Source organism: Peromyscus eremicus, chromosome 8a, assembly GCF_949786415.1.
Source record: "Peromyscus eremicus chromosome 8a, PerEre_H2_v1, whole genome shotgun sequence".
NCBI lineage: Eukaryota > Metazoa > Chordata > Mammalia > Rodentia > Cricetidae > Peromyscus > Peromyscus eremicus.
In genome coordinates this window covers 55,816,531-55,834,515 of record NC_081423.1, presented here as the reverse complement: position 1 = coordinate 55,834,515, position 17,985 = coordinate 55,816,531, and the positions used below count along the sequence as shown (strand labels likewise).

The window sequence follows — 17,985 nt, the reverse complement described above, 5'->3', positions numbered from 1 at the left end:
TCCGATCTCAATAAGTAGATGTAACTTGGTGGAAATGGAGGGGAGGGACATTCGATATAGTGGTATAGCATATGCAAAGTCAAGGGTTAAAAGGGGCTGAAACTGTTTTTAAAATAGCGAAAAAAATGGGAATATTCCGGACCCTGGGAGGTATTTTATAATCTCAAACCAAGTAGGGCTTCTGATAGGGTTACATGTATATTGTTGGTAATGCAGCCACTAACACCCATGGGAGGCTTGTTACGTGTGGTAGTGCAATCTGTGAATTCCATTTTATAGGTGGGAAAACTGAGACCTGGGAGGGTACCAAACATAGGATTCACACTCAAGTAGGCTGCTGGCCCTTTAGAACCACAGCAGAATTTAGTAGCAAGGAGTGATGCTGGGTGGAAACACTGTGGTGTGGTGGGTAATTGGCTCATTGTGACTCAGGTGCCAGATTTAGAGTCTGAGTTTAAAGTTTCCAGATCCGACCTGAGACTCTAATACCTTAATCCCAGGGCGTGACCTGATGCTTTAAGGTCTTAATCCTGGGGAGTCTGTTTCCCAAGATGACTCACACCCCCTAAGTTTAAATTTGCCTTAAGTTTGGAAGGGGATGGGTAACCACAGGTCCCAGGTGAGTACAAAACAGGTCTTTTGTATGGAGAAGCCACAATCAGCTTTCCCAACGCAGAAGACCCGGGTTAAGGGAAATGACCAACTCTGCTCTGTGAGCTGGCTGCTGTGTGGATTTTCTTATCACCTCAAATCTTGATGCACCTGGCTGCGGCTTGGCGCACACACCCTACCAGCGTAATTCCTCCCCTGCTTTGGATGAACAGCTGCGCACAGAGCCCAGAGAGAGGAGACAGATCCCATGGTTGGCTGCCTAGCCCGACCGTCGTGAATACTCACAGGTCTCCCTGAGCAAAATGTGTGCTCCCCCTTGTGGGCAGTGGCACTATGAGACTCGGTTCTGACTGGGGCGGAGGGGCGGCGGGGCGGCAGAAGAAGCTGGCTTGGGATTCTGGAGAAGACTCCTCTTCATGCCTCTGTATTGCCTTGACAATGGCTGCTGAAGCCTCCAGAAGCCGCAGGGCAAGGTCAGAAGCATAGACTAGAAGTCCTAACGGGAGCCCCAAAGCAAAGGAGTAGCTAACTCTGGCCTACATGCCTAGAGCAGAGCTGAGTCTGTTCACCCTTAGGGGGTGTGACCACACTGGTCACCCCATCTCAGATGCAAGGTGTGGACCCCCTAACCAACCATCGATCCCAGTTATCCCAGAAATATTTGACAAGTGAGAGGTTATGGGGCAAGAGTGTTGAAGCCAAATTCGTCAAGTTTGAGGGAGACTCCTTGAGTGTGAAGCAGAGTGTCTGGGAAGAGAGGCCGCCTGAGGTCTCATCCAATCTCCACGTGGTCCAGAGGGGAAACTCAAGGACGGGAGTGTGCGTGGCAGGACTTGGGGCAGCCAAAGGAGGGAAGGCCAGCTCATCTCCTCTGGAGAGCTCCAATCTATAGCCTTACACTTAGTGACGCATTTTACGAACATCACAAACGAGGAACCTACAACGGGAACACAAATGCTGAAGTCCTATGGCTAACAGGTTGTTGGGAGTGGGTTGGGTCTTGGGCCTTCAGACCCTGAAATCAACATCCCTAGCCCCAAAGTATTTTCCACTTGAAATTCCTTTATAAACATTGGTATGCGTTTTTAAAAAGTGTCAACATTAGGAAGATGCTCCTTGATGCTCTTGAAGCTTGGGACAGGGTGTGTGGTGTTTATGTGTGATGTTTATGTATATGTTTGTGTGTGTATATGCAATGTGTGTGGTGTGTGTGATGTGTACATGTGTGAGTATGTATGTGTGATGTGTGTGTATGTGCGATGTATGTGGTGTATGTGTGTATGTGTGTGTCATGTGACGTGTGTGTACATGTGTGATGTGTGTGGTGTGTGTGATGTGTATATGTGTGATGTGTATATGTGTGATGTGATGTGTGTGTGCGTGTATGTGTGTTGTGATGTGTATGTGTGTGTGGTGTGTGTGTGTGTGTGATGTGCGTGTGTGTGCGTTTGTATGTGTTGTGATGTGTGTGTGGTGTGTGTGTGTGTGTGTGTGTGTGTGTGTGTGTGTGTGTGGTATGTATGAGATGAATACACAGAGAGAATAACTTTGTAGATTCATTTCTCTTCTTCCATCCTTTCACAGATTCCAGGGACTGAACTCCGGTTGTTGGGCTTGTGTGGTAGGTGCCGTTACCTGCTGAGCAATCCTGCTTGGTCCTTAGATAATGTATTTTGAAACACATTCACCCCCATCTCTCTCTTTTGTCCCTTCCTGCTCCCACTGATCTTGTTTCTCTACGCAATTACTCTCTCCCTTCCTCTGGTGGCCCAGTGAGTTCCATTATGGTTGCTTACAGAAGCGTGGATGACAGATTAATTTAGCAGTGACTATACCATGGGAGAAAATGTTCCTCCCTCCCCTAGCAACCATTAACTGGACCTCAGGGTGAGGTGTGGCCTCACGAGCTCCTTCCCCTTTCCATGACAGGGTGGTGGTAGGCTTAAATCTTGTGTAGGTAATCACAGTGCTAAGAGTTCAAGGATGCAATAGTCGCGTCATGCCCAGAAGACAGTGTCCATAATGTTCACCCCATGGTGCTTCTGAGCCTTGGAGGGGGATATACAGATCTCTCATTTAGGGCTCAGCTTTCAATAGTCATTTATTCTTAGCCCTTTGACTAGTCCTGGGTCTCGGTTGCCATTCCAAAAAGAAGTTTCTCCAACTGAAAGTGAAAGCAGCACTCTTCTATAGACATTAACATACTTATTCAGAAGGCAATTTGATGGGCACACCGTTCAGGAAACAACAGTAGCTTTCCTGATAGGGCCTGGGATATCACCAGCCAAGGAGTTTTAACCAGGTTTAAAGTACTAGCTGTGATTCCCCTCCAGCGGAGCGGGCTGCTAATCCAATCAGAAAACAATTGGTTGCCCCATAACAGACTTGCCTCTGGTGTACCAGTGAGTACATGTTGCCTGGCTGGCTGGTAGTGTCACCTACAGGAATATAGCTGAAGATTGTTGATGGCAGTTTTCCTTCAGCAGACTTCATGGTACTTTCAGGTACCATGAGGGTTAGCCAGCAGGGAGTATAGGAGGTATCTTATTTCTCAAAGGCCCACGAGTTAAAACACAAACCCTTTCTCTCTATAAGCTGATAAAAGTCAGATACTATAGGAACAGAAAGCTAACAAAATGATTGCGGGTGGGGTCTTCTGCTTATTCACTCACACAACAAACATTTCAGACTCTGAGTCTATGCTGAGTGCTATTATCAAGGATGAACAAGATGTCCTTTGGAACTCAGCCCAGAGGCAGACAATCTATGAGAGGCCATTTCAGGCAGTGGAAGGTGCTGTGATGGATCAGGAAACATGACTGTGGTTCTCTGAAAACAGCTGGAGAGGTGCGCTGGGAGAGGCTTTTGGAAAAAGGAGGGCTCCGGCAGAGGGAGAGCAGCAAGGGTCTTAGCAGGCAGCATTGCCCACGTGGTGGGGCCCCAAAGGATGTAGCAGACTCCAGAAGACACTTACTGAGTAGGTGAGAATAGATGGATTGTTAATTAAGGTTAGTTAAGGGAAGAAATGGCTGAAGAGGAGGACTCTGGAATCAAATTTGGCAGGTGGCAAAAGCCAGAAGAAACAAATGATCCACACATACCTTAGGGGAGTCAGGTCAGCAGCTCGGTTCAGAGCAGCTGGCTTTCCCAGGAGGGAACTCATCTATGCTACTGCCAGGTTTCGACATCAGATGAATGAAAAAGAGAAATGGAAAGGAAAGGACATGGCTGCTCCTAGGTACACTGGAGGAGAAAGTTTATTGTAGGTAAAAGGGAGAGCGTAGGCAGAGGCAGAGACATCTGGGGGAGTCCAGAGTGAACATGACCCTGAGCCACGTGAGGAGATGGGGAGGGGAAAGAAGAGGAGAGAGAGAGGAACCAGGTGCAGTAGCCAGGAGGCCAAATGTATAAAAGGAGTGGGTAACCAAAATGGCTGGATTATATAGGGAAGAACCTCCAGGGGCGGGGGGGTGGGGGGCAGCCCCTGGGCTGGAGAGCTCAAGGTAAAAGGGAGGGTATACCAGCCCTATACTGTAACTGGTAGGGACTGAGGAATTCTGGGAGAACCTGGCAGCCAGGTCTGCTTTGATATGTTAAATAGGCACCTCTGCCATTTGTCCCAGAGTAAGTGACTTAACTCAGAGAAAGGCTGATGCTGGAGCTGGGAAAGGCAAACACTATCTATCTCGTGAGTGCCTGGGGAAGCAGCTCCTCTGGATTTCTTAGCGGACAGCCAGCATCTAGAGAAAGGGACAAGGGTGATACAAACCAAGATTGAGGAGGAGGAGGAGGACTGGGATCAAACTGCATAGACCACAGTGAAGTTCAAGTCAGGTTCTGGTGAGAGACAGGGATTGGGCAAGGTTGACCATGGTTGGAGGTTTTGGAAAGTAGGCTGAGAGAAGTGTGGGGTTTTCAATCTGTTACCCCCGAGGGTCATGAGCTGTAGCCTATCAGAAATTGTGGGTGGGTCCAGAGGCCAGGCCAGGTTCTCTGCCTCTATAGCCTTTCACTTCTGTCCATGCTGTCTTCCACCTGCTCAGCAAAGGAGAGCTATGAAGTTCAGGAATTTCTTTCTAGTGTCCTCAACAGCCAAGAAAGGAAGCTTGTCTTTCAGGGTCCAGTCCCCTTGTTTTTAGGGAAAGGGAGACATGACTGCTAAGTGTGCAGTACTGCTTATCATCCGTTAAGATCGTGTTCGCTTGTGGTATCTTGGCTTGAAGAATGGCAGAGATGGCCAGAAGGTAGGATGGAGGTCACGGCACCGAGTAGCAAGCCCTAAGAGTCTGAAGGACTGAAGGAGCCCTGAGTGGCCGATTTTGCCGGGAAGGTCAAATATTGAAAACAACTCTGACCTCATGAATAGTCAACAATACTGAATGATGTAGCCAGCTCAGGTGGGACTGACCTCTGGACTCTTGGCTTAGTCAAGGCCCTATACACCCAGAGCTCCAGAGAGTTTTCAAAAAAACAGACTCACTGCAGGTGTTTTGGCTGGAAGCTTGCTGTTCTCACTCAGGGTCTTGAAGGATGTGCATGTCAAGACATGAAGCTTAGCCCTCGTCATTAAATTGCCAACATGACTGGGAGCTACTAGTGCTGACGTCACCCATTGTCCAACTGAAGGACATTTTAGTTGGAGATAATTTTCTATTTGTAATAGCCCTTCAGTATTCAGCTTTGTCCTGCCTTTCTGAGTCTGTTTCTATGAGGTTGTTTTATTCTTCAACCACAGGCAGCCCCTGATGGACTTGTGGACACCTGGCAAGTTTTGGGGACAGAGGAAGAGAAGGGATTGGATACACTCTCTAGGGACGGTGCTGGCTGACAAAGCATGCACACTTGGGGTCATCTCTGGTTTTTAGTAACTTCTCAAGGGGAGGTAGGTGAGACCCCACTGAAGCTGGCTTTCATTCACTCGTGTGTGAAGAGGAACATTGAGTAAATATGGGAGGTGATTTGTGAGGCTTCGTCTCACTGAAATGCCTTCCTTACATTACCAGCCCCTGGTGGCATCCTACAGAACACTCTCGTTGAAATCGATCACACTATCACGTCAGGCTCATAAACTCTGCGCTCTGACTATCTGCTTTCAACGGGTGCATTTGTCGTAATACTCAGGAAGATGGCTCAAAACACAACACTTTGAAATATTTGTTTACTATCAACTAAGTTGGAATGATCTCCAAACTAGACCTTATTTTATTCGTTCAAGACCAGCTAGGATAGGTTCTGATTCTAGCATGGCTCTACGCACTGGGGATTCACAGTGTGGGAAGCAAACGTGCATGTTCTCAAGAACCTCACATACCCCTGAACATTTAGGCCGTGTGCGTGCGCGCGCGTGTATGATTGTTTTAAAAATATGTGCATTTTTAAGTGTAGAGAAACACAAATCGGATTGATTAAATGACTTATTTTTCTAGGCACCACCCATAGGAAGTTGCACAGGGTGGATGGTCTCTGTGTGTCATTCAGCCAATGAATCCACAGGTTCTGTGGCTTCAGATTGCAAACCATAAGGAACATCTGAAAGCATGTCTGTGTGTCTCTCTCTGGAATGGCTGTTTGGGTAATATGTACAAAAGGGTGTTCATCTATTGCAAAAGAGGGATATGTTATACGTACAAAAGATTGCTTCTTTGGGGAGGAATGTTTTTTTAAGTTTCTTTTTTTTCATTAGTCTATAAAACAATGGGTTTCATGATCACATTTTCATGTCTACATATGACTGTACTTTGCTCAAATTGACCCTTCACTAACCCCCTGTCCTTCCCCTCCTGCTGGTTCCTCTCCTCCTCTCTAATGGTTCCCTTTCCACTTTGTCTATCTATGTATGTCATTTGTCTGTATGTTTGCATATGATATATTTTGTCTTGCTTCTTTTGAGTTAGTGACGACCTTCCCCTCCCCCTCAAAACAGTGACATCCATAATTCTAAAAGCATCAGAATTGTCAGCAAAAAATGTTGGGAATGGAGGATATTATGTTAAGGGAAAGAAGCCAGACACTGAAAGATAAATATTGCATGCTTTTATTTAAATATGGAAGCTGGAAAAGTTGTTCTTAAAGAGAAAGGGAGTGTAATAGAAATTGTTAGAGGCTGGGAAACGTGGAAGCAAATAGAGGCTGGATAGTGGGTACCAAAATACGGTGAGGTAAGATATAGATGCCTCACACGATCTTTTACAATGAGATGGTGAGGAGCTTGTGGTCTGTAGCACCTGATCAGATATTTGTTGGAAGAATGAGAAACAAAGGCATGGCAATGCTTTGGGTCCTGATGTGGTTGTCACATACTTTGCACAAGGACTGAGTCATCACTCTGTGTCGCATAAACATGGATGATGGTAAGTCAGCTAAGGAAAAAAAGAATGTAAGCAAGCAGTAAAATATCATAAAGATACAGTCCTATCTTTGACTTTACTCCAAATATTTGGCTTGAAAGAGTTTCATTGCTTAAACCAAAGGTCTTTGAGACCAAGGGTTTGTTTCACAATTACAGACCCCACAGGTAAAGAACTAGGTTCTTGGGCAAGTTCCTGCAGCTAGTGGCAGCAGAGAATAAAACACGACAGGAAAAGAAGCCCACTGGACTTGGAGGTAAGAACTTCATGTTGTGTTTGTTTTTGAAACTCACTGTAGTACTCCGTCTGGCCTTGAACTCCTGAAAATCTCCCGTCTCAGCCTCTCGAGGGCCGGATAACAGGAGTTCACCACCGATCTTGTTTTGTCTTTTCCTGTGCTGAGGATGGAACCCAGGACCTCATGCCAAGTGAGTGCTTTCCTCCTGAGCTGCATCCCCAGCCCAAGCTAAGAGCATTTTAATCACAAGACTTTGGAGAAACAAAGCGTGAACTGCATTGGGATTCCACTGGCTAGGGACAGGATAACCTGAAGAGAGGTGGAATTGGGATAGGAGGTCAGCATATAGGGAGAAGCACTTTTTTTTTCCCTAGGAACCACTTGATGGGGGTTTGGCAGCTTGGGTTGTTTTTTGTTTTGTTTTGTTTTTGTTTTTCAAGACAGCTCTGACTGTCCTAGAATTCGCTCTGTAGACCAGGCTAGCCTCGAACTCAGAGAGATCTGCCTACCTTTGCCTCCCTGAGTGCTGGGATTAAAGTCGTGTGCCACCACCACCCAGCCAGCTTGGGGTTTTAAAGCCAAGCCTTTAACATACATTCTAGCATGTGAAACTGTCTCTATTGCTTTAGACACAGATGCTCATGGAATAATCCTCCTTAACTCCCATTTTCCAGCCCTTGTAATGAAGACATTCTAACATTAAAAAAAATGTAGGGTGTTTTGCTTGAATGCATGTCTGGGCACTACATGTGTGCCTGGCATTTAAAGAGGCCAGAAGATGGCATCAGATGGAGCCATGGAGCAGAGTTGCTGTGTAGCTGCTGGGAACTGAACCTGGGTCCTCTGGAAGAACCACCAGTACTCTTAACTGCTGAGCCATCTCTCCAGTCCCAATATCCTAACATCTCAGCAGTGTTTTGTATCTTACACAGTAGCATTTTGGAGCTAAGCAAAGCACCACAGAAATTTCCATTGATTCCTTCTTCATTAATTGAATGACAGAATAATGGTTTCCAAATCTTCAGGATGTGGGAGCATTGCTCTGGAGCTGGTTTAGGTTTGACATTTCCAGCACTTTCTAAGTGATTTGGCTAGTTTCTCCTTTCTGGGGTTGTAGTGAGGGAGGGACTGTGAAAATTCATTCTTCACAGGTAATCACTGACGTCTCTTCATCATGAGCTGTGTTGGGGGAAGGAAGAGGGGACGGAGCCTTCCTATTTTATTGCTTACCTGGAAGACAGAGGTCTGAGCTCTATATCTGGAAACTAGGGCATTGGGTCTGCCACCAACAAGCTGGTGACAGTGGGTAGGGCACCTTCTTTTCATGAATCTATTTCCTCATTGACCGAACAATAGAAAAGCAAGCATTTATTGAAAATCTATGAACCAGGTTCATGTATTATATTTGTTTAATCTGAGAAGTTAACACACAATGATTGGCGGGCCAGATCTCACACCCATGTTCCTTGACTTCCAAGCCCAGGTGTTTTGGGGCAATGTGGCCACTCATGTCCATGCTCAGCACCACAGATCTGAGTCGCAAGGTTTGCATCCTAAGAAACTTAGGGATGTGGGATTTCTCAGCTCCTATCACTTAAAAAATACCTAAAACTAAGGCTTAAACAGTGTGAGCAGCTTATTCAGGGTCTCATAAATTAGTGGCCTAAACAGTCTGAGAACCCAGGCCTTGGGGACCCTGGAGCTCCAGCCCTGGAGTCTTCCCCAAAGAAAATCTGCTTTGTCTGAAGGTGATGGCTTGCATTTTACCTTAAGTCTCTACAGCACTACTTTATGTCCTTGTGTGTTAGTCAAAGCTGAATAACAAGACACCATAGGGCAAGGGGCCTACAAACAGTAGAATGTCATCATTAGAAAAGATACTCACTTAAAAACATGTGCATTTGGGAATCTCTCTGGCTCAAAATTTCCCACCACAGTTCTCCTGATCTTGATTGCATTTTAATTTCCAGGGGAGCCAGAATATTTTTTGCAGTAGCTCTCCTTGTGGTCGGAGGATCTGGTGAGACCATTCTTTCAAGGGGTCCATGAGTTGAGAATTACTTTAACAATCACACCAAGGTGTTACAGATCTTTCTCACTCTCACTTTCTCAGCCCCTGCAGGTCTTCAGGGGTGGCATGGTGTGAGATGTGGTATTAGGTCAATGCAGAGACAGGGACGGGAACTGGAGCATCTACTATCTAGCTGGATATGACCGAGTAGTACAGACCTGTAAAGTGAATCTATTCTTTTGTAGAAAACATATTCATGCTGTGTGTGACTCTGAAGTTATGTATGCTTATATCAGTGGTTCTCAATCTGTGGGTCGAGACCCTTTCACAGGGGTTGCCCAAGACTGCAAGTAAATATTAGGTCTGTCTGCCAAATGGTCAGATTTCTAGCTGAGGGGTCCTTCTAATCCCTGAGCCACACAGGACTGACTGGCTTGCTCTCCAGGGCACTTCAGTTTCATCATATTATGATGCTGTAAGGTATCTTTTCCCATCAGACCTGAGGGCTTCCTACAGGTGGGAGCCCCCTTGCCTTCACCAGAACGATCTCTTCTGAAGGGCAGGCAAACATTAACTGTCTCTTCCAATCAGCATCTAGGGATAGTCCCACAGAGTGGCTGTGAAAGCACTTTGAAAAAAAAGTTAGCTGTTAACTTCAACAAAGGTCTGACAAGCAAAAGCATATCTTATCAAAAGTAAAACAGGGAAAAACTGACTCTGAAATGAACCAACCATCTTGTTTTCCCCAAGAGAGTGTTTCCCTGTGTAATAGTCCTGGCTGTCCTGGAACTCACTCTGTAGACCAGGCTGGTCTCGAACTCACAGAGATCTGCTTGCCTCTGGCCACCACTGCCCAGCTACTGTAGCCATCTTACAGCTACTGAAAAAGAGAACAGAATGCAACTTTGTGCACAAAAGTCTCAAAGGAATAGACAAATGGGCCAACGGAATAAATAGTTCCCAAAGAAGAAATGCAAATGGCTAATAGTGTTTTAAAAAGTATCTAACACCTCTAGCCATCAGGAAGATGCAAATTAAAACTACTTTGGAATACCACTACACCTCAGTCAGAACAGCTATCATCAAAGAATCTGACAACAGATGCTGGTGAGGATGCAGAGAAAGAGGAACCCTTATTCACTACTGGTAGGGAGTGCAAACTAGTACAGTTGTTATGAAAATCAGTATAGAGATGTCTCAAAAAACTGAAAGTAAAATTACCATGTAACCCAGCTATATCACTTCTGGGCATAAGCCCCAAGGACTCATTATCCTTCCATAGAGACACTTGCACATCCGTGTTTATTGCTACTCTTATTCATGGTGTCTAGGCAATGGAACCCATCTCTACGCCCATCAACAGGTGAATGGATAATAAAAATGTGGCTGTGTCTTAGTCAGGTTACTATTGCTGTAATGAAATACCATGACCAAAATCAACTTGGGGAGGAAAGGGCTTATTTTGCTCATAGTTCCATATCACTGTTCATCATCAAAGAAAGTCAGGATAGTAACTCAAACAAGGCAGGAACCTGGAGGCAGGAATGAGGCAGAGGCCATAGAGGAGTGCTACTTACTGGCTTGCTCTCTATGGCTTGCTCAGTCTGCTTTCTTTTTACTAATTTTTTAACTATTTTTTTTTTCATTTATTTTACATATCAACCACAGTTTCCTTTTCCTCCTCTCTTCCCTTTTCCCATCTCTCATGTATTCCTCTCCCCCAATCCACTCCTCCTCTGTTCAGAAAGGGGCAGGTCTCCCATGAGAGTCAACAAAGCATGCCATATCACATTGAGGCAGGACCAAGCTCCTCCCCTTGCAACAAGGCTGGGCGAGGCATCCCTGCATGGGGAATAGGTTCCAAAAAGCCAGCTCATGTGCCAGGGACAGGACCTAATCCTAATGCTAGGGACCCCACAAACAGACCAAGCCTCACAACTGTCATCCACATGCAGAGGGCCTAGGTCGGTCTCATGCTTTCTTCTATAACCCAGGACCACCAGCCTGGGATGACACCACTCACAATGGCCTGGGCCCTCCCCGTTACAGCCCGATCTTATGGCATTTTCTCAATTGAGGTTCCTGCCTCTCTAATGACTCTAGCTTGTGTCAAGTTAACGTAAAACTAGCCAATACAGGCTCATATACACAAAACAACTTTATTTAGCTATAATGACAATGAAATGAAACTATGAAATTTGCAGGAAAGCAAATAAATCTGGAAAGTATAATATTATATAAGGTGACCCAAACTTAGAAAGACTGAAGCCACATGCTCTCACATGGGGATCCTAGCTGGTAATGTATGCATGTATATATGTAAATGAAGGTAAATGTGGGTAAAACTAAAGGTATTTGGAAAGAGACCAAGAGAGAGTAAAAAACGGATAAAGGAGGATGTGTGATGATCAGGGTGAGGGGTAGATTGGGGCCAAATGAACACGAGATTTAAGAAAAGAGACTGGAGGGATTTGCAAGGGGGATAGTGAACAGGGGAGGGAGAGGAAGAGGAGAATTATCAAACACTTTGTTTGATAATGCTATAACGATATCTCATATTTGATAGGTCAATTTAAAAAAATGAAGAAGCAGCCTGGGCGGTGGTGGCACATGCCTTTGATCCCAGCACTCGGGAGGCAGAGGCAGGTGGATCTCTGTGAGTTCAAGGACAGACTGGTCTATAGAGTGAGTACCAGGATATCCAAAGCTACAGAGAAACCCTGTTTCAAAAAACCATAAACAAAGAAACAAACAAATAAAAACAATGAAGAAGCTTTAAAAGACATCAAAGGAACAAAAGAAACATCTGTGACCCAGCTTCAGGACTCAGTGGTCACTCATGTTCAGAGACATCCTAATTCATGTTCTTAGTTACCAAAAATGGTGTTGTCATTGTAGAAAAGTTAAAAAATAAAGGAAAACATAAAAAAGACAAAAATACCCGCCAAAATTCTACCTCCAATCAACTTTTGTTACATCTCTTATAGATTTTAAAAATATCTTTAGATGTGTTTTATGTCATCGATATTATTCTAAATAGTTTTTTTTTCCCCTCTTACCATAGCATTAGGACAGGATACATTACAGATTCATTATAGACATGGGTGTAACTGCCACTTCTAGTCTGTCTTCCCACCTGGGGACTTGAGGGTCCACAGCAGGCTGAACATGATGCCACCTGAATAGAAAACTAAAAGGAGACACAGGCCAAGCTGAGGCAGGAGCCTTTCACAGGGCAGATAACCCAGCGCCCGAGTTCCTCTGTGAGAAGTGGTATCTTAAGTGGGAATGGACCTGCTTCATCCAAGGACATACTGGTGGGTTCTGTGTGTGTGTGAGATCAGGCCCAGACCACCTCAAGGTCAGGAGGCTCTGACATGAAGGTCAGTCAGGATACAAAGCATTTCTTTTTTTTGTTGTTGTTTTGTTTTTCCAGGGTTTCTCTGTGTAGCCCTGGCTGTCCTGGAACTTGCTCTGTAGACCAGGCTGGCCTTAAACTCAGACATTCAACTGCCTCTGCCTCCCAAGTGTTAAGATTAAAGGCGTGCACCACCATCGCCCAGCTACAAAGCATTTCCAAATGGGTAAAGTCGGTTGGTAGAAGGTTTGTTCACTGGCTGGTCACATCTATTCAGGTAAGCAGGAGTCAGACTCCTTTAGCAGAAAACTACTTTGAGTTTGCTCTGTGGCTGAGTGGGAATGTCTAAAACCAAACCAAACCAACCAACCGAAACAAAACAAAACAAAAACTACACCAAACTGCACTTTGGTGACAAAAGGCGATTAGCCGGGATTGTTGGCAAAGATAGCACTTTAAAGACGCTCGGGGGCCTTGCCATCACCAGCAGTCCAGCCATTGCCAGGCTGTTCATGATGGTGTAGAACTGGCAAAAAGGAGAGAGAAGAAAAAGGGATGAGGGCATGCGAGTCCCAAATGTAATTCACCGGGAACCAGGTTTTCAGGTCCCAAGTGCGTCTAGATGTCTTCCTCTGGAGAGCACTCTTTACATCATGGGGTAGGCGATGACAAAATAGTTAAGTTCTGAATCGATCAGCTTTCTGTATTTCCTGTAAATTTCCCGTAGGGTCCTGTCCTCTTCATTTGTCTCATATCGGTTTGTATAAATTCTCACCTGTGCCGATAAAGAAACAGTACACACACACACACACACACACACACACACACACACACACACAGAGAGAGAGATGACTATATCACTTAAGACCTGACAACCATCCAAATGCATCTACACACACAATTAATGGTTGAATCGGAAAAAGCCTATGCACAGTTTCCCTTGGTATCTATGAGGGATTGATTCCAGGACCCCCCTTGGCATCTAAGGTGCATGCGTGGATGCTCAAGTCCCTTGTGTAAAATGGAACAGTGTGTGCAAATTATCTCTGGGTTGCTGATGATACCTACTATAATGTGAACGCTATGCTTAGGCAGTAACATCAAAAAATATACATCTTCGGTAAAGACAAAGTTGGCTGGCTTCGTGGACGTAGAGCCCCCCCCAGGAGACCGAGCAGAAGAGATGTCCAGATCCTGTCTGTGGGGCTGGACGTCTCCCACGGACAGAATCAAGAGCAGTGCCTGTCTTGGGTCTGTCTCCTGTCCCAATTTCCAACCTGCGTCAGAGTGGAAGTGCCGAGTCTAGATGTCCCCCGCTTCCACCCCTGCAAACAGCTGAGGGTGCTCACCTTTAGTGTGCGCAGGGAGCACTGCCCCTCCTCCTGGCTCTTCAGGATTCGCTCCACAAACTTAACGTCCAGGAAAGCCCAGATTTTGAAGTAAAACAGCTTTCGGCAAGCCAGGATGAGGAGATGTAGCTGCTCATCTAATGCCTCGTGATTGTTGTTGAACTCAAATGTTAACTTCTAGAAAAGCACCGGAGAAGGAGGGTGGGGGGAAGGGGTCAGAGGTGCCGGGATTGCCTGGAAACTTGGAGGTCTCCAGGGACTTAAGTCAAATTTGGCTTTTTGTCAAGTTTGGTTCTTCTCATCCCCAGCTTATTGCTGACCACAGGAACGAACCATGGGGATGCCTGTTTACTGCTGTGAGCCAGTGGGAAGAGGCTGCCTGTCGCCGGCAAGGCATCTCCTGGCTCAGGCTTCACAGCTCTCCAATAAGGGTAAGGGAGGTTTTCTTGGTTGACAGCCAGCCCAGAAGTTCCCTGAATCCCATGTGCAGGGAGTGAACAGTGGTCTTGTGAGGAGTGTGTGGGAGGCCTGCAAGTGTGCTTGGTAGCATCTAGAACTTTGACAAAGAATTAAGAGCATGTAGAAGCCTAGCAGAGAACAGAGAGCAGGCTTTCCTGTGAGCAATAGCTCCTCACCAGCTCCTGGGGGCCTCACTTGCCAATTACCTGCAGGGTGTTCCGGAAGGAGGGCAGAATGTCTGTCAGAGTGGGCCGCATGGACCAGTCTGGGTCACTGAAATAGCAACTTCTTAGGCTGATGCTTCTGACTGGAATCTCCTGCAGCAAGATCCGGGCCAGGCGCTCATACTTCATGACTCGCTCGAAGAAGAAGTTCACCTTTAGGTTGCTGGCCTGCCTGGCCAGCTTGGCCCAGGACATGCCCCAAACTACCTGGCCGTGGGGGTCATGAACGTGGCATTTGATATTCATGGTCCGGAGGGTGCCAGCATTGTTCTCACTCAAGGTCTCGAGCAGCTCGTCAGAGATACAGTTGTAGTTGAGTGTTAGGAACATCAGGTTGTGGAATGTAGCCATGGCCTTGTTGAACTGGGAGCTGCCATAGACGGCCAGGTGATGGCTGAAGAAGTCCTCAATGTTGAGCTCTGAGGCCAAGTTCTCATTCCGAAGGTAGCTCAAGGAGTTGAGGATGTGGCAGCCTTGCTCCACTGTCAGCCGGGCCCCTTTCAGGCTGAGATGGTCCAGGTGCTTGCCCATTTTCTTTAAGAAAAAACTCAAGCTCTTGATGAGTGACCCCCTGATGCTGTTTCTCCAGACCAGGCGGTCCAGCTCCAGGTGTTGGATAGAGAGTGACTTTAGGCGGTTGTTACTCTTGCCGAGGCACGACAGGAGGCCTCTCATGGTGACTTGGAACTTCTTGGTCAAGACAGCATTGTAAGGGTTCAGGAACTTGATTTCCAAGTGTTCCAGGTAGCGGCCAAATTTCTTAACGTACCAGAGCGCTGACTCAAATTCGGATGCATGTACCCTAGATGGCCTCCCGCTGAACGTGATGGTCCTGTATCGCCAGAGGTCAGCTGAGTACATCATCTGGTTCCACTTTCTGCAGACCAGGGCAGCTCTGGACCTGTCCCTGTCTCCTAGCCACCAGAAAATACGTCGCAGGCACACATCTGGCAGAGTGGCCCAGCAGCTCTGCTCTTGGGGCTGGATCACTTCACCTTCTTCGTCCATCAAAGGACCCAGATGTACAGTGTAGTAGTGTGGTGAGCAGGGCTTCCCAAAATGGGGAAAGAAATACAATCACGTGTTCTCTGTGAGGGGTAAAAAAGGAAGATTGTTACCTGCCAAGCAGAAATCAAACTCAACTGAACAAACCTTCTCTGTGCTTCTCCCGTACTGTATCAGACACTGGGCCAGACATAGGTGGTGCATTAGTGAATCCAGGACACACCCCACACCTGTGAAGACTGCATGTTCATCCAGGGTCACAGACCAGCACCCAACTTCAGCATAGTGAGAAGCTGCCTGTGGTGGCATATTCCTGTAATCCCAGGACACAGGAGGTTGAGGCAGAAAGAACATAAGCTCAAGGCTAGCCTGGGCTACACAGCGAGTCCCAGTCGTCTTGGACTATGTAGCAAGACTCTGTCTCCAAGAAAACAAAACACCCAGTGAGTGTTAACACAGCAAGAGAAGTGGGGAGACCCAGGCATGCTCACAATACAGGGGGGATAGCACAGATAAGAAGTGACTGGTTTCCATGTAAGGAGGAAGAGCCAAGGGCTGCTCAGAAGAGGTGATATCTGTGATAAGTTTTGAAGGACGAGTAGCCTATGCAAGGCAGACCAGGCTGGCCTAGTGGCAGAGGAAAAGCTGACTGTATTACAGGCAGAAGGAACAGTATGTGTGAAGCCACAGAAGCGTGAAGGCATGTGATGTGCTCACACTGATGGGGGTAACAATGGCTTTCATATCACAAACTTGTAAAGTCTATTTAACAAAACAAACGAGCAAACAAAACTTTGCTTGTAAACAAACCGTCCAAGGTTATGAGCCTCTACCAGGGACAGTGTGGATCAAGAGGCCAAACGGGAATATGGAAAAATGAAGACAAAAACAAAAACAAAAAAATCAAACCAAAAGCTGGGGTGTTGCTTGGTAATAGAGTACTTGTCTAGCACACTTGAAGTTCAGGGTTGATCCCTAGCACTGCATAAACTGGGCATGTGGTGCTTCCCAGAACGGTGTGTGTGTGTGTGTGTGTGTGTGTGTGTGTGTGTGTGTGTGTGTATGCTGGGTGGGCGGGGGTGTCACATAATCAAACCCAGGCAAAGTCACAGGCTAGAAGAATATGTCAGTGGGCTACAGAGCTATAGATGTGTGTGTGCACATGTGCTGTGGTGTACATGTGGAGGCCAGAGGACAGCCTCTGGTATAGGTTTCCACCTTTCACCTATTTTGAAACAGAGTCTTTTTTTATAATTTCTCTCTTGCTGTAGATAACCTAGATTACAACTACAGCTTTATATGGGTCCTGGGGATGGATTCGAACTCTTGTCCCCACACCTGCATGGCCAGTGCTTTACGCACTGAGCCTTTTCCTGTTCCTGAGTTAAATACTTCTTTTTTTCAAGGCTGCCCCAAGTAATAAATGACACTCCCACTGGCAGAAGGTAATGGGACTTAGTGGTCTATCAATTGCTACTGTGATCTTAGTAAATCTCTTCGTGTCTCAATGTCTAGTCTGTTAATAGGAATAGTCATTCCTTTTTCCTAGTTTTGGGAAACTTGAAAGAACTGATGTGGAGAATACAGCTGGGAGGTAGAAGGAGCTGCTGTGAACTCTGGCTGCCATTAGTAAGTTGAGGCCAAGGTACTTCTGCATTTTTTTTTCTGTGAAGATGGGAACACGCCCATTTTGCAAATAGAGAATCGGAGGGTGTTGGGAGGTCAAGAAAGTTTCCTAGTGAGATGGTGTTCTAAATGTATGGGTGTGGGATTCGAACCTACGGTAGTATTCCCAAACCTCAGCTTGGTCCACCATAATATGACACAGCTGCCAACCAGCGAGGAAAACTTAAGGCTGTCCCATCATCAGGGCAGCCCGCCCCTCCCACGCGGGCCTCGCGGCTGCACCGCCGGGGCCACAAGCTGCCCGCCGCCGCCGGGTGCTTGCGTGCCTTGGGCCTCCCGTTACCGACTCGCTGCGCCCCGCTTGGGCTGCAGGGACGCCGAGCGCGCCTGCCCCTCCGCCCGCGCTGCTGCTCCCACGCCGACTCTGAGAGCAACCCGGGCAGCGCCCTGCCCTCGCAGCGGCCAAGGCCACCGCCGCCTTTGTGACGCGCCGTCACCCACTGGCTCTGCTGGAGCCCGCCGGTCGGTGGGTCCCAAACCCGGAGTTGCCAGATCCACTGTTGGGGAGGGCGCTGCACAGACCCACCAGGCAAGCACCAGGAGGAGGCAGGAGGCTGGAGGGAGGCGCACCTTGGGAAGCTCGCCAGGCTCCCTGCTCTTACCTCTGCAGCAGGGAAGAGGTCTGATCCCAACACTGTGCTCAGGTCCGTTCCTTCCAGTTTTGACCTCCAGAAGTTCTGGGCCTCCATTGCTGTC

The 17,985-nt window shown here is 46.9% G+C and overlaps 1 protein-coding gene across 4 annotated transcripts; it reads right to left on the bottom strand.

The window, feature by feature from the left end:
- Positions 1–13,001: 13,001 nt before the first annotated feature.
- On the bottom strand, positions 13,002–17,685 carry Fbxo39 (F-box protein 39). Of its 4 annotated transcripts, none has more exons than XM_059271122.1 (4): positions 17,556–17,685; positions 14,581–15,686; positions 13,916–14,092; positions 13,002–13,341 (listed from the first exon to the last, which is right to left on the bottom strand). In XM_059271122.1, the coding sequence occupies exons 2-4, from the start codon at positions 15,604–15,606 to the stop codon at positions 13,213–13,215; spliced, it is 1,332 nt and encodes a 443-aa protein (XP_059127105.1). In that variant the 5' UTR covers positions 15,607–15,686; positions 17,556–17,685; the 3' UTR covers positions 13,002–13,212. The 4 variants fall into 4 exon arrangements, with proteins under 4 accessions (XP_059127105.1, XP_059127106.1, XP_059127107.1 ...); XM_059271123.1 differs by having other exon boundaries at positions 17,573–17,676; XM_059271124.1 differs by lacking the exon at positions 17,556–17,685 and adding an exon at positions 17,402–17,505.
- Positions 17,686–17,985: the final 300 nt, after the last annotated feature.

Coding starts and splice junctions, on each gene's coding strand:
- Fbxo39 (XM_059271122.1), bottom strand. CDS start 15,606: ATGGACGAAGAAGGTGAAGTGATCCAGCCCCAAGAGCAGAGCTGCTGG. Junction 14,093..14,580: donor CCTTCCGGAACACCCTGCAG/GTAATTGGCAAG, acceptor GTGCTTTTCTAG/AAGTTAACATTTGAGTTCAA. Junction 13,342..13,915: donor GCTCCCTGCGCACACTAAAG/GTGAGCACCCTC, acceptor TTATCGGCACAG/GTGAGAATTTATACAAACCG.